Source organism: Myotis davidii, unplaced genomic scaffold, assembly GCF_000327345.1.
Source record: "Myotis davidii unplaced genomic scaffold, ASM32734v1 scaffold534, whole genome shotgun sequence".
NCBI classification, from domain to species: Eukaryota; Metazoa; Chordata; class Mammalia; order Chiroptera; family Vespertilionidae; genus Myotis; species Myotis davidii.
The window spans coordinates 7323027-7336800 of record NW_006286678.1 but is presented as its reverse complement, the minus strand read 5'-3'; the positions used below and the strand labels follow the sequence as shown (position 1 = coordinate 7336800).

At 39.0% G+C, this 13774-nt stretch overlaps 2 protein-coding genes across 2 annotated transcripts in view; both read right to left on the bottom strand.

The window, feature by feature from the left end:
* DDX58 (DEXD/H-box helicase 58) overlaps nt 1–2495 on the bottom strand; it is a 44313-nt gene extending 41818 nt beyond the window's left edge. Inside the window, exon 1 of the mRNA XM_015560468.1 lies at nt 1182–2495. Within this exon, the coding sequence (XP_015415954.1) occupies nt 1182–1294 (113 nt within the window). The 5' untranslated portion in view covers nt 1295–2495. The remainder of the gene's footprint in view (nt 1–1181) is intronic.
* Nucleotides 2496–5541: 3046 nt separating this feature from the next.
* TOPORS (topoisomerase I binding, arginine/serine-rich, E3 ubiquitin protein ligase) overlaps nt 5542–13774 on the bottom strand; it is a 29793-nt gene continuing 21560 nt past the window's right edge. The window contains exons 2-3 of the mRNA XM_006758599.2: nt 12868–13062; nt 5542–9296 (exon numbers count right to left, since the gene is read on the bottom strand). Coding sequence (XP_006758662.1) covers nt 6366–9296; nt 12868–13062 — 3126 coding nt within the window. The 3' untranslated portion in view covers nt 5542–6365. The remainder of the gene's footprint in view (nt 9297–12867; nt 13063–13774) is intronic.

The window sequence follows — 13774 nt, the reverse complement described above, 5'->3', positions numbered from 1 at the left end:
GGGGGGGGGTGGGGGGGCAATGGGTGGGGGGAATAAGGACACATATGTAATACCTTAATCAATAAAGAAAAAAAATCAGTAAAAAAAAATTATTCACTGTAAAAATAAATAAAATATACCATGAAGTATATTTAAAAAAAGGCATTTCAATACAAATGTACCTAATGACCATTATCCATCATCATATGCATCAAAAGCTGAATGGAAACACCTGAATTAAAGCCTAAAGTCATTCAGTCCAAGTCTCCTTCGCACATTTTCAGTTATTTTGGAAGTGACCTGCAGAGTCACTGAGTGTTTTGTAATCATTTGTGTACATCTGTCCTCACCCGTGTCCCATCCCCAACACCGTGGGCTGTAAAGTATTTAAAGGCAGGGCCTGTATCTTATTTCTGAATCGCTGATGTCAGCACAAAACAGTAGCCATAACTACTAATAGAAATAAATGGACAGCGACTTGTTTCTTCAGCTTTGAATCTAAATAGATGTGTACCCCTAAGTAAGTCATTTCACCTCACTGAGACTCAGTTTCCCCAGTTGGGTCCTCAAGGTCACCCTCAAACTCTGACAACCACTAGTCCAGTGGTTCCCAACCTTTTTTTTGGCCATGCCCCACCTAAGCATCTCTAAAATCCTGATGCCCCCTACCCCCACCCCCCCGTGACATATAATTCTTATTATTCAAAAAGTGAACTTCTATTCACGTGGAGGAAGCCTAAAAGGCCATTAACTTGGTCTAAACAAGCTTCCAAAGAACATGACATCCATGAAAGAGAAAAATAAAAGAACAAAAGGACAGTTGAAGTACTGAGGAAGAAATTGTTAAAAAAAATATGAAGTATGAAAAAATAGCAAATAAAGTTTCAAAACTGGAATCCATAAATATATCACAATATATATTTACATACTGTATATGAGGCCCTTAGAACCACAAGAAATGCAAAAACTTCACTGTTAATAACTCATTCTTGAATTGCCCCCCTTCAAAATCAAATTGCCCCCCTAGGGGCGTGTGCCCCACGTTGGAAACCACTGCTCTAGTCTGAAATGCTGTGGGGATCTTGCCACAAACCCCGCGTTCCCAGCAGGCTACCCGTGTTGATTAAAAGAAGGGGTAAAAAAACCAACGGGAAAACACGTCCTGAACAGGTTTCCTGTCCTAAGCGGGGCGCCACGCCGACCACTCACCCTCCTTAAACCAGGGGGCCATGTAGCTCAGGATGTAGGTGGGGTCCAGAATCTTGGTGACATAGTCCCGGAAGGCGTGCAGATTCCGCCGCTCCTCGGCCGTCATGCCTGCAGCTGGGCTCCCGCACAGGCCCACCGCACCAGCGCCCCGCTTTTAAAGCGCACAGCGAGCAGGAGGCGCTTTTTCAGGATGCCGGCGGGGAGAGGCAGAGCCGCGGGGGAAATCGAAACCGCAACTAGCGGAGAGGGGCAGGGCAACGCCAGCGCGCAGCCTCCCCGCCCCGCCTTCCCCACGCGGTTTCCTTTCCTCTCCAGCTCCCTGCTTTCCCCACCTGTGGGGACCCGTGGGAATTGCTTTTTTGATTTTCATTTTATCTTATTTTTTTTTGTTTTGCTAACATAGGGGTAAAGTTTAGATTAAATAAAGTACTCAGATTTGAATGGTACAATTCTGAGTTTTCAGAAACGTTTACAGTGGAACCGCTTCCCCCGGTTTTTGCGGGCGTATGTTTAACTTCACAGGAAACTGCCACCTGTTTTCCCAGATCATTACCACTTGCGTTCCCACCGGCAGAGTAAGAGGAAGGAACTAGATACACACCCAGTAAATACACACCCTGGCCAGTTTTCTTGTTTATGTAACTTGGTGTATTGTGGTTCTAATTTTTAACTCCTCGATAATTAATGATGTTGGACACATTCTCATGTACTTATTGGCCACTTTTTTTTTCTCTTTTTTTTTGGTGTGTGAAGCATTTGGCTCCTCGGTTTTGCCCGAGTGGTTTTTGTTAGTATTATGGATTTACAGGTTTATTTATTTATTCTGGAAACAAGCCCATTGTCAAATATATGTATCCCAAATGTCTTCTCCTAGTCTGTGATTTACCGTTTAATTTTCTTGAAGGTGTCTTGAGCAAAAGTTTGTTTTGGTGAAATCCAAACTTCAGTTTTTTCTCTGTGTACTGCTTTTTGTGTCTTCTAATAAATCTTTGCCTACTCCTAGGTCATCAAGGTATTCTGTCTTTTATTTCTTTGACATTTAGGTCTATGATAATTTCAAATTAAATTTTGTTGTGCTATGAGGTAGGGGGTCAATGTTTCATTTTTTTACTTCTAATTGTTACCTCACAAAGTATTTCATTTGTTGAAAATTTTTCCTGCTCCCATTGAATAGCTTGCCACCTTTGTAAAAAAAAAAATCAATTGACTATGTATGCAGGTGTATTTTTAACTCTAATTAGTTCCATTTGTGCGCTGACACTGCTTTATTCTGCTTTGTAAAGATTATACTGGATCTCTGCATTTTGTTATGACATAAGAATAAATGTCAATTTCCCCCGCTTGCCACACACACACACACGATTAGGATTTTGACCAGGACTGCATTGAACCTATAGATAAACTTTGGGAGAATTGACATTTTAACAACATTGAATTCTAATCTATGAATTTGTTTTCTATATTTTCTCTCAGTAGTATTTTAAGTTTTAACAGTACAGGTTTTGCCCTGGCCAGTGTGGTTCAATTGGTGTGCTGTCCTGTATACCAAAAGGTGGCCAGTTTGATCCCCGGTGTCAGGGCACATACTGGGTTGGGGTGCATGAGGGAGGTAGCTGATCAACGTTTCTCTCCCTTAACTATTTTATGTTCTTTGGTGCTACTCTAAATAGAATTGTTTCTAAGGTTTCATTTTCAAATTGTTTGTTGATAGTAGATAGAAATACAAGTGTTTTTTTGTTTGTTTGTTTGTTTTGACCTTGTTTTATGCAACACTGCTAAATTCACTTATTGGGCCTAGGAATTGTTCTGTAGATTCCTTAAATTTTCCTAGGTAGTCATGTAACTTGTGAATACATGGTTTTTACTTCTTCCTTTCCAATCTTTTAAAATTTTTTAAAAATATTTTATTGATTTCAGAGAGGGAGAGGGAAACGGAAACATCAACAATGAGAATCAGTAATCAACTGCTTCCTGCACACCCCCTACTGGGTATTGAGTCTGCAACTGGGCATGTGCCCTTGACCAGAATCGAACCCCAGCACCCTCAGTCTGCAGGCCAACTCTATCCACTGAGCCAAACCAGCTAGGGCTTCTTTCCAATCGTTATGTCCTGTATTTTGTTCCCTCATTACACCACCCATGACCTCCAATAACAAGCTGAATTAAAGTGGTGAGGGGGTGACATCCTTATTACTAATTTCAGCGGGGAAATGATCGTTTTCACTTTAATTACAATGTTGGGCACAGGTTTTTCTCAGATGCCCTTTATCAGAGTGATATCCTTTTATTCCAGGTTTACTCTGCTTTTATCATAAATGGGTGTTGAATTTTTCAAAAAATTTTTTAAATGTACTTTTATTGATTTCAGAGAGGGAGAGATAGAAACATCAATGAGAGAGAATCATCCATCAGCCTTCTCCTGCACACTCCTTAATGGGGGTGGAGCCTGGAACCTGGGCATGTGCCCTTGACCCAAATCAAACATGGGACCCTTCAGTGTGCAGGCTGATGCTCTATCCACTAAGTCAAACCAGCTAGGGCCAAATGTGGTTTTTTTGCATCAATTGAGGTGATCATATATTAAATAACAAAGTGAATTTCATTGATTTTTAAAAAATATATATTTATTGATTTTAGAGAGGAAGGGAGAGGAAGACAGAAACATCAACGATGAGAGAGAATCATTGATAGGCTGCCTCCTGCATGCCCCCCAACACTGGGGATTAAGCCTGCAACCCAGGCATGTGCCCTTGACCAGAATCGAACCCGGGACCCTTCAGTCCTTAGGCTGACGCTCTATCCACTGAGCCAAACCAACCAGGGCAAATTCCATTGATTTAAAAAAAAATTAAACCAACCTAATCTCTGGGATAAATCCCATTTGGTCATGATATAGCATTTTTAATGCAATTAGCTATTTTTGTGTGTGTTAATAAGAGATATTGGTCTATTTTTCTTATAATGTAAGGATTATGCTGGTCAAGAGTTTGTGTAATACTTCTTAAATGTTTGAGAATTCATAACGAAACTATTTGGCTTGGAGTTTTCTTTGAAGATACCTTGATTCAATTTCTTTACTAGATATACAGCAATTCTGATTTTAAATTTTATCAAGTCAGTTTTGGTAAGTTGTGCTTTTTAAGGAATTTGACCATTTCCTCTAAATTATTAAATTTATTGGCATATTTTTATATTCCTACTGATCAAAAAATCAGTGTTGCCAAGAATTTAGTAATTTTTTTTCAAAAAAATCAACTTTGACTTTGATACTTTAAAAAATTATTTTATTTTCTATTTAATACATTTCTAATCATTATTTTCTCTTACTTCCTTTGGGTTTAATTTGCTTTTACTAGTTTGTTAAGGTGTAAGTTTAGATTACCAATTTTATACATTTTTCTTTCCAATTTAAGTATTTGAGGCTATAAATTTCCCTTCTCAGCTGAGTTCTAGCATCCCCATCACTTGATATTATGCTGTTTTCAATGTCATTCCTTTTTAGTGTATATTAAACTGATAAGAACAGATACTACACTTGATCTTAGCCAAAAGGCCGAGAAGCGATTTTAGTGTATATTATTCCTGTGAATTCTTCTTTAACCTATGAGTTAATTATAGAAGTGTGTTTATTTTTCAAATATTGGGAATTTCCTAAACATTTGAGGGTTATTGACTTCTGATTTTAGTGAATACTTAAGAAAAACTACAGTCATTTTATAATTTTAAAATATAGTCCTTGATCAACTAGTCTTCCCATAATTTGTCATCAATTTCTTAAAAATCAACTTATTAAAAATTGTCAAATCAATGTTAGATTCTTGTCATTTTAAACCAGTTTCCTACTGCCCTTAAGATAAACACAAACTCTAAACATGGCCTACAAAGCTTGGCCCCAAAGTCTTTGGCCTTTAGCTAACCCAGTCTTGGACTACTTCAGGCTTCCCTCTGCCTTTGGACCTTTGCACATCTTTTCCTTTCATAACAACTCCATGTCTACCTAGTTACTGGATTTCAGTTCAACCATCAGTTCCACCTGAGAGTAGAGCCCTATTGTATGCTTTTAGAGCAAATTATACTTTCTCACCAGAGAACTTAGTTATATGTCATCTGTTTTGTTCTATCACTGAATCCCTAGTACAGAACCCATCACACAGCAAGTATTCCAATTTCTGTTAACAATGAATGAACATGGTAGCAAGGTAAATTTGAAGGCTAAATTTAGATTTAATCCAAGTTCTGCTGTTCACTGGCAATCCTACATCACACTATAGATGTAGAGCAATTTTTATCTCTAAAACTGGATAAAACATAAACACAGTCACTTTGTGTAAAAGAACTACCAATGTAAAAGTCTGGCAAGGGTTTTTGTTTGTTTTTAGTAAGCTAAATGCCACATAACTGCATTTTTCTGTAGAAGGCCAATAATATACTTTTCACAATCAGGTTAAATAACTAAAATAAAATTGTGAAATGCACCTCACCTGAAATTCAGAATTTATAACACAAGTATATCCTTAATTATTCTTCAGTAAAATAGTTTGACTTAAAAATTTATCGGCCACTCACTATATAAGAAAATTTCTAGATTTTAAAGTGTTACTGTTTATTTTTTTTCGTTGATTATACACTTTTTTACTGGCAGATCAGATAAACAAGTATATAAAAGAAATATTTAAACTATTCTTTTGGCAGAGGATAAACTGTGCAGATTAAATGTCTCAATTTAACCTTAAGTAATGGTTTGGAATCATACAAATTTTTAAGAAGAAAAATAAAGACTATCTAAACAGATTCTCTTAGTTTATAACACACTTCCAGAATAACTCTCAGAAAAAAAAAATTCAAAAATACTCTACTTTAAAATTGTCAATACCATATGGCTTTATGAAATAACTTCTAAAATTATATATTTTTATTTAAAAAGGATCCCAAGTTTTAAATAAACTGCTAGCAATAACAATTTCTTCACTTAAAAGTGCATATTTGAGGGTGCGACATACTTTTTGAACAAATAATTTTTACAAATTTTTAACACATAAAAAAAAATAAATCACAAAATATTTTTAAGGGAGAAAGTTTTCACCAAAACTCAGCTTTATATAGATTGCAATAGATGACACTTTTCCTTTTTCTTCTTTTCATAGCATCAGAATTCTCAATGAGGTGCTTTGGCAGTTTTAAGATATATCATAGTCTCCACCAAGACATACTGGCATTAATGATTTCTGTGGAGATGACAATTGCCTTGATGACTCACTGTGAATAGATACATTTCTGGGCTGGTTCTCCAAATCAGCAGCAAAGGTGCTCTCTTCTCTTACATTGAGAGTTTGTTCAAGTGAAGCTGGCTGGAGTGGAATATTATCTACAGTTCTGTTGGCATTATTTAAGTCGTTAAGAGTCGTAATATCACACTCTTTGTCCAGAACACTGACTTCATCTTCTATTGTAACTATATCTTCAGTTTCAAATGTTTCCAAAGGAGCCAAAAATTCACTTTGTAGAGGGTCTTGAGGACCACTATTGTCACATTCTATATCCTCCTTTACTTCAGAATCCTTATCACTATCACTGTCAATGGTAATTACAACTGGGGAATGTGAAGCATTATCTCCATGGTGTTTCTTATGCTTCTTCTTATGTTTCTTCTTTTTCTTTTTATGATGTCTATTTGTATCAGTAGCTTTCCCTTCATAAATTATCTCTACACTTAGGCTCCGGGTCCTCCTTTTCCTCTTCTTGTGTTTTGTCTCTCTGTCTGATGATCGGCTATCTGAAAAACTATCACTCTCATTTTTATAATTTCCACCCAATTTTGATGAAGATTTTTGGCAATGACCTTCCTTTACTTTAGAAGTAAACTCACGAGATGGTTGAGCCACTTCGTTAGTACCCTCCAAATGTCGTGTTTTGTATTTTCGCTTCCCTCCAGGCTTTTCATTTCTTACCCGGTCCGGACCTGTAGATGCAGTCTTTGATCTATTACTAGATAGACTCCTTGACCTGCGCCTTTCATAGTAGTAATATTTTCTTTCACTGTGATTATTTTTTTTCCTAGCATTTGTTCTTTCAGAAAAGGATTGAATTCTAAATTCTGGACTTGAAGATTGTCTGGAATAATGAGCTCTAGACAGAGTTCTCCTCCTATAAGATGACTCATAGCCATCTCTATCCTTGTTTCTACTATAGTAAGTATACTCCCACTTATATCTCCTTCCATAATTATTTTTTAAATAATAATGATCTCTAGTTCTGCTCTGTGATCTTCTTTTACTATGATCACTGCTACGAGATCTCGATCTGCTTGTGCTTTCACTACTTAAAGAAAGAGTTTGGCTTTTTCTCGACCAACTACTATCTCTAGTTCTTGATCTTTTTTTGTCTCTTCTACTTCTAGGTTTACTACTCTCCCTGCTTCTGGATCGTTTTCTTTTCATTCTTTTCTTTCCATGATGCCTTCTATGATTCTTCTGATCATGCCCACTTCTACTCTGGGAACGTGAATCTGAACTTCTCGATCTTCCTCTCCTTCTGTGTCTATGGTTATATGGGGAATACACGCTGTCTCCTCTGACAGATGAGCTCAGGTCTCTGGGAGAGGACAATGATGTACATTGTTTCTCTTCCTTCTTTGACTTGATTCTTGTACTGGAATCACAATGACCTTTATTTATTTGCTCATCCTTTCCAAGGACATAGCGTGGAGATGAACATCTGCTAACATCACTATCACCAGAACTGTAAGATTGTTCTTGTTCTTGCGTCTTCACAGTCTCCACTTTCTCATAAGAGCCTAATTCCTCAGAATCTGAGGACAGTTCAACAAGTTCTGGAGTCCTCTCAGCTAGTGGCTTAACAAACCCAACAATGACACAATTATCTGAAGAAGAATCACTGTCATTATTCAGGTCCGCATTGGTTTGTACTTCTGGTATCTGAGATGTGGCTCTTTCTGTTACAAGTTCTTCATCTGAACTATCAGAAGAATTTAAAAGGGAAGACATGACAGCATGTACTTGCTCTGAGCTTGAGTAAGATGGCCCTGGCGTCTCGTCATCCCATGGTGCCCGACTGACAGTGGCCACATTAACATCCATCTCTCGGGTCTCAGCCTCATCTGGGGAGATTGTTATGACAGAGGAATCCGAATGGCTACCTTCTTCATAGGAAGGAGCAGGGCAATCATAATTAGCATGCTGATCAAAGGCTGCCATGTTAAAAGGAGACCTAGCAAAACTGATGAATTCATGTATAAAATGCTCAGTCCGATTAAGTAAAAATGGCCTTAAATCAGACACAAATGCCTGACTCTCCAAGTCATAGCGAGTAACATTACTCATAATGATGTGCTGTACTATATTTACTAAAGATCCATGAGCGCCAAAAAGAACTGTAAGTTCGCGTTTTAACCAGGGGACTAATCTGTGAAGACAAGCTGGATTTCTACGGAAAAATTCAGCTGAAATATCCCTGTAGCGACCACCATCTTCAATATTTCTAACACGAGCACCAGCTCGATAGAGAGTTCGCCTAAAATTAATAATATCTTGTTCTTGAATTTTCCGCAAAGATCTTTCATCTGTAGTAGTTGGCCTCCTTGGAATCTGTCTCATAAATTGAGAAATTTCACCATCTCTGGGTCTTGTAGAAATGCCTAACCCTTCAAATAATACTCCACTATCTGGTGGAGTTGTTGTTCTTCTATTCATGGTTCTACTGGGTGAATAAAAAGCACTTCGTTCTCTTGTCATAGTTGTACGATAGCGAAATCTTCGACCATCAGGGGTGGCAAAAGAACCATTACACGATGAAGGCCTTAGGACGTACTCTTTGAAGTCATCTTCTGCCCTCACAGAATGGAAAATAGAATCAAAGGGCTGTTTACATAGCGGACATTCAGCTTTGTTTTTAGACCACTCTTGTACACAGCGAAAACAGAACTTATGTAAACAGCGATCTAAGTAAGACACATTATCAAATCTATCCAAGCAAATAGGACACTTAGAATCAGGAGATGCATCAGCTGGTACTGTCTGTTGCAATTTGCTAGTGCCAGCTTTAGGTGAAAAGTTGTCCATTTTATATTCCTTAGCTGCTGATGCCATTACCTGTAAAAGGGAAAAATTTACATCAATAATCCTGTAAAAGAGAAATGACCAAACTTGCAAAAAAATACAAAGATACTTTGGTGAAAATAGTTCAGTAGTTCATTATCTTTAAAGGGGCAGTGTCACCTACTAACTTAATACTTAAGTACAAGTTCAAAAGATAAATTGTCTGGGTTTGAATCCTGATTCCATACTAGCAGTATGCCTGTACAAGTTACTATCTCTATGCTTTAATTTCATCTGTAGATTACTGCATCACAGGTTTGTGAAGATGTAAAAAACCCTTAGAAGAGGTGCCTAGTACATAATAAGCTCTCAAAATATTATATAACACTCTGTTATTCTTTTAAAAAATAATTTAGCCCTGACTGGTCTGGCTCAGTGGATAGTGTCAGCCTGCGGACTGAAAGATGCTGGGTTCAATTCCAGTCACGGGCACATGCCCAGGTTGCAGACTCCGTCCCCAGTAGGAGACATGCAGGAGACAGCCGATCAATGAGTCTCTCTCATCATTGACGTTTCTATCACTCTCTCCGTTTCCCTTCCTCTCTGAAATCAATAAAAATACATTTCTAAAAAATAATGAGAAATATTTGATATATACAAAAAAGTACAAAGAAAAATATTCCAAGAATCCATGTATCTACCACTCAGATTTAACAGCATTTTCTCTGGTTAGTCCAGATTTCTAAAAAAATCTCCCTTATGTATCTTCCTATCCTCTGTAGAAAACAAAGACCCCAAAACATCAAAGTCCTCAGTTGGTGTTATTTCTATGTATAGTTTTGTATCTTTCAAATACATACCGCAAATAATATAGACTACTGATTTATTTGTGGTGTTGTATATGCACCTTTAAAAATAGCTTTAGTAATAACTTTCTATGGTGACAGGTGCTTACTAGACTTATTGTGGTAATCACATAGTATGTATATAAATGTTGAATTACTATATTGTACACCTGAAAAATAATATTGTATGCCAACTATACTTGAACTTAAAAAAAAAGCATTAGTGAGATAATTTGCATCCCAGAAAGTTCACCTGTTTAAACCAATTCTGTGTTTTTTAGTGAAATATTCTTTTAAATACAAAAAGGACTTTTAGTGAAAATTAAATTAAATACTAAATGTAAAACCACCCAAGGGCAGTACATGGCTCACAGCAAATGCTCACTAAATATTATTATGCTGTGATTATTATTACTACACTATTGTTACTATGCTATTATAGTCAGTTAATCACTGATTTCCTTTCAACCCCCTTAAACAGCCTTTCTTAGCCTTTTTATTTAATCGAAAGTCAGCCAAAATGTATCCTGAATTATGCTTTCAGTCCCTTTCCCTTATTATCTTTCCCACAAGGATCATTAGAATCTTAAAGATTAGTTTTGTTTATTTTAAATTCATCAGTTTATATTGCCTATAACTTAACAAATGAATTTGCCAGAGCTGAAATCTAATATGCATTACATTTTAGCCTTATTATCTTATAAAATTCATCTAGCTGCATTTTACACAAATCATTTTATATATGTTAAATATTAGTTTCTTCCTTTACGTTTTCCTGAGCCTATTATTAATCTTAAAAAAAATTTTTTTAAATTGATTTTAGAGAAGAGTAAGGGAGAGGAATAAAGAGAGCAGCATCAATGATGAGATAGAATCATTGATTGGCTGCCCCCTGCATGCCAGGAATTGAACCTTAACCACCTAATTCATAGGTCGATGCTCAATCACTGAGACAAGTGGCCTGGATTATTACTTATCTTTCTCTACTCCTCTATCACAGGAACTCTCACCACTAGTCAGCTACTGTCAAGTTAGTCAAATAACAGAACTGTGATTTTCTAAGCAATAGACTCATTGGTTACACCAAGTTCTAACAAAAACAAACAAACCCCACAACAAAACTCTGAAATTGTAGAGTATTTCATCATAGATTTCAAATTAAATGTGCTCATCTAGGGCATCTTAACTTTCTCAGAGCAGTAACTTAATAGGAACTCAGTGCTGAACAAGTTTCTTCAAGAGGTCCAACTATTTCTAGTTTTCTAGTTTCTACAGTGGAAATGCAAAAATCACCACTGTCCTTAAGAGAATAGAATCATAAATATAGAACACCAATCGTTTTTAAAGTCAACATATTTACATTCTGAAACCTTAATATTGCATACATTTCTCAGCATTTCCTCCTATGTCTATTTTTTATTCTCCTACTCAGGAAAAAAAAACAGACAACAAACCTTTAGGATAAGACACAACTAAAAAAATTAGCCTGCTATATTTGGTCAAACATTGAATTAACATACCCCTAATGCCTTGGCAGAGACAGACCAAATGATTTCGAGGGGCTTATACGAGAGGTTCCCCACCCCTGCTCTCTATATAATAAAGGGGTTAATTAGACTTTTAAATACATTGTTTCTAATTTTTTATTTATTGATTTTAGAGAGAGGAAGGAAAAGAGAAGCATCTATTTGTTGTTCCACTTATTTATACATTCATTGGTTGATTCTTTTTTTAAAAGATTTTTTAAATTGACTTTTAGAGAGAGCAAGGGAGAGGAAGAAAGAAACATCGGATCAGCTGCCAGGTTCCAGCCGAAACCTGGGCATGTGCCCTGACTAGGAATCCAACTGGCAACCTTTCGGTGAACCAACAGAGCGACACCAGCCAGGGCCATTGATTGACTATAGTTTTGCATGTCACTGATTAAAAACAAACGAATCTCACCCCCAATCTTCACCACAATTAAATTACCTACCAAAACTTCCATTCACTTTCCACTTCTATTCACTAAGTCACTATTTGCTCATCTCAGTCCCGCCCCCTTCCAGTGTAGGAAACTGCAGCCCACGAGGAAAGCCACACTGACTGACTTGGGTGAGCCCGGCCCACAGTGTCTAACACCGCACAGATAACTCCATCAGGCACGAACTATGCCCACGCTTGCTTTGGTTGAGAACTGCCACCGGCCAGGCTCTAACACAATCACCACGTGCATTACATTCTCACAACGAACTAAAATACTGTTATTCCCATTTTACAGACAGGCTCAGAGGTTAGAGTGGTTCTCAACCTTCCTAATGCCACGCGACCCTTTAATACAATTCCTCATGTTGTGGTGACCCCCAATTTCATTATTACAAATTGAACATAATTAAAGCAGAGTGATTAATCACAAAAATAGTATGTAATTATATGTGTTTTCCGATGGTCTTAGGCGACCCCGGTGAAAAGGTCGCGACCCACAGGTTGAGAACCGCTGGTTAGAGCATCCATCCGTCACACCTCTGAGAGTGGAAACGCCACGGTTCAGACTCGAACATTTAGTGCTGGTCCCCTCATCCCTCAGAGACCAAGGTCTTTCCAGGACACGGCTCGGCTTGTCGCCCTCCCCACCCCAGCACCGATCGACAGGTGCGCTGCAGGTGTCTGTCTGCCCGCCGAGGCCCGGACGGCCTCTCAGCTCCCCAGTCGACGGAGTCGACAGGCCTCCCTCTGGAAGGGAGCTCCTGCTCGCCCTGCCCTTCCGACCCCCGAGCCCCATTGTTCCCGAGCTCACTCACCTCGGAGAAGGTCGGCGAATGCCGGGCTGGGGCACTGGTGGCCAGCTCCCGACGGCCGAGGAAGCCAGGTCGGTGACGGCAGGATCCGCGAAGGCGTACCCGGCGACTTCTCCGCGGACCCTCCGGCGTCGGAGCGTGCGGGGGCGCTTCACCCTCCTCGCGAGACAGCGGAGACCCCGGCGGCTGTTGCGACCCCTGTGACGTAAAGCGCTCATCACCAATAGTAGCTGGGAGGCGGCGGCAAGAGCCCCGCCCACCCCAAGGCCCCCCGCGCGTCAAAACAAAACACCCGCCCGCGTGACGCATGCGCAGTAGGAGGGCGCCGGCACCGGGGCGGAGCCAGGTGCGCTAGGCCCTTCCCCCTGACCCACCGCGGTCCTGGAAGGTGCCTGCCGCCGACCCTCCCGGGCAGAAATCCCAAAGCTCCCTCCCCATCACCAACCTCGATGCTAATCTCTGGAGGTTACAAAGGCAATAACTTAACGTTCGCTCCTAACTTGGCAGGGAAACACGATAACTAGCTGGTCTCCTCCAAACCTCACCAAACTTTGCGAGCAGTTACTAAAAGACTCTAGAGCAGCGGTTCTCAACCTGTGGGTCGGGACCCGTTTGGGGGTCAAAGGACCCTTTCACAGGGGTCGCCTAAGGCCATCGGAAAACATATATATAATTACATATTGTTTTTGTGATTTATCACTATGCTTTAATTATGTTCAACTTGTAACAATGAAAATACATCCTGCATATCAGGTATTTACGATTCGTAACAGTAGCAAAATTATAGTTACAAAGTAGCAACGAAAATAACTACGGTTGGGGAGTCACCACAACATGAGTAGCTGTATTAAAGGGTCGCGGCATTAGGAAGGTTGAGAACCACTCCTCTAGTGTGTAAAGGAACTGAGTG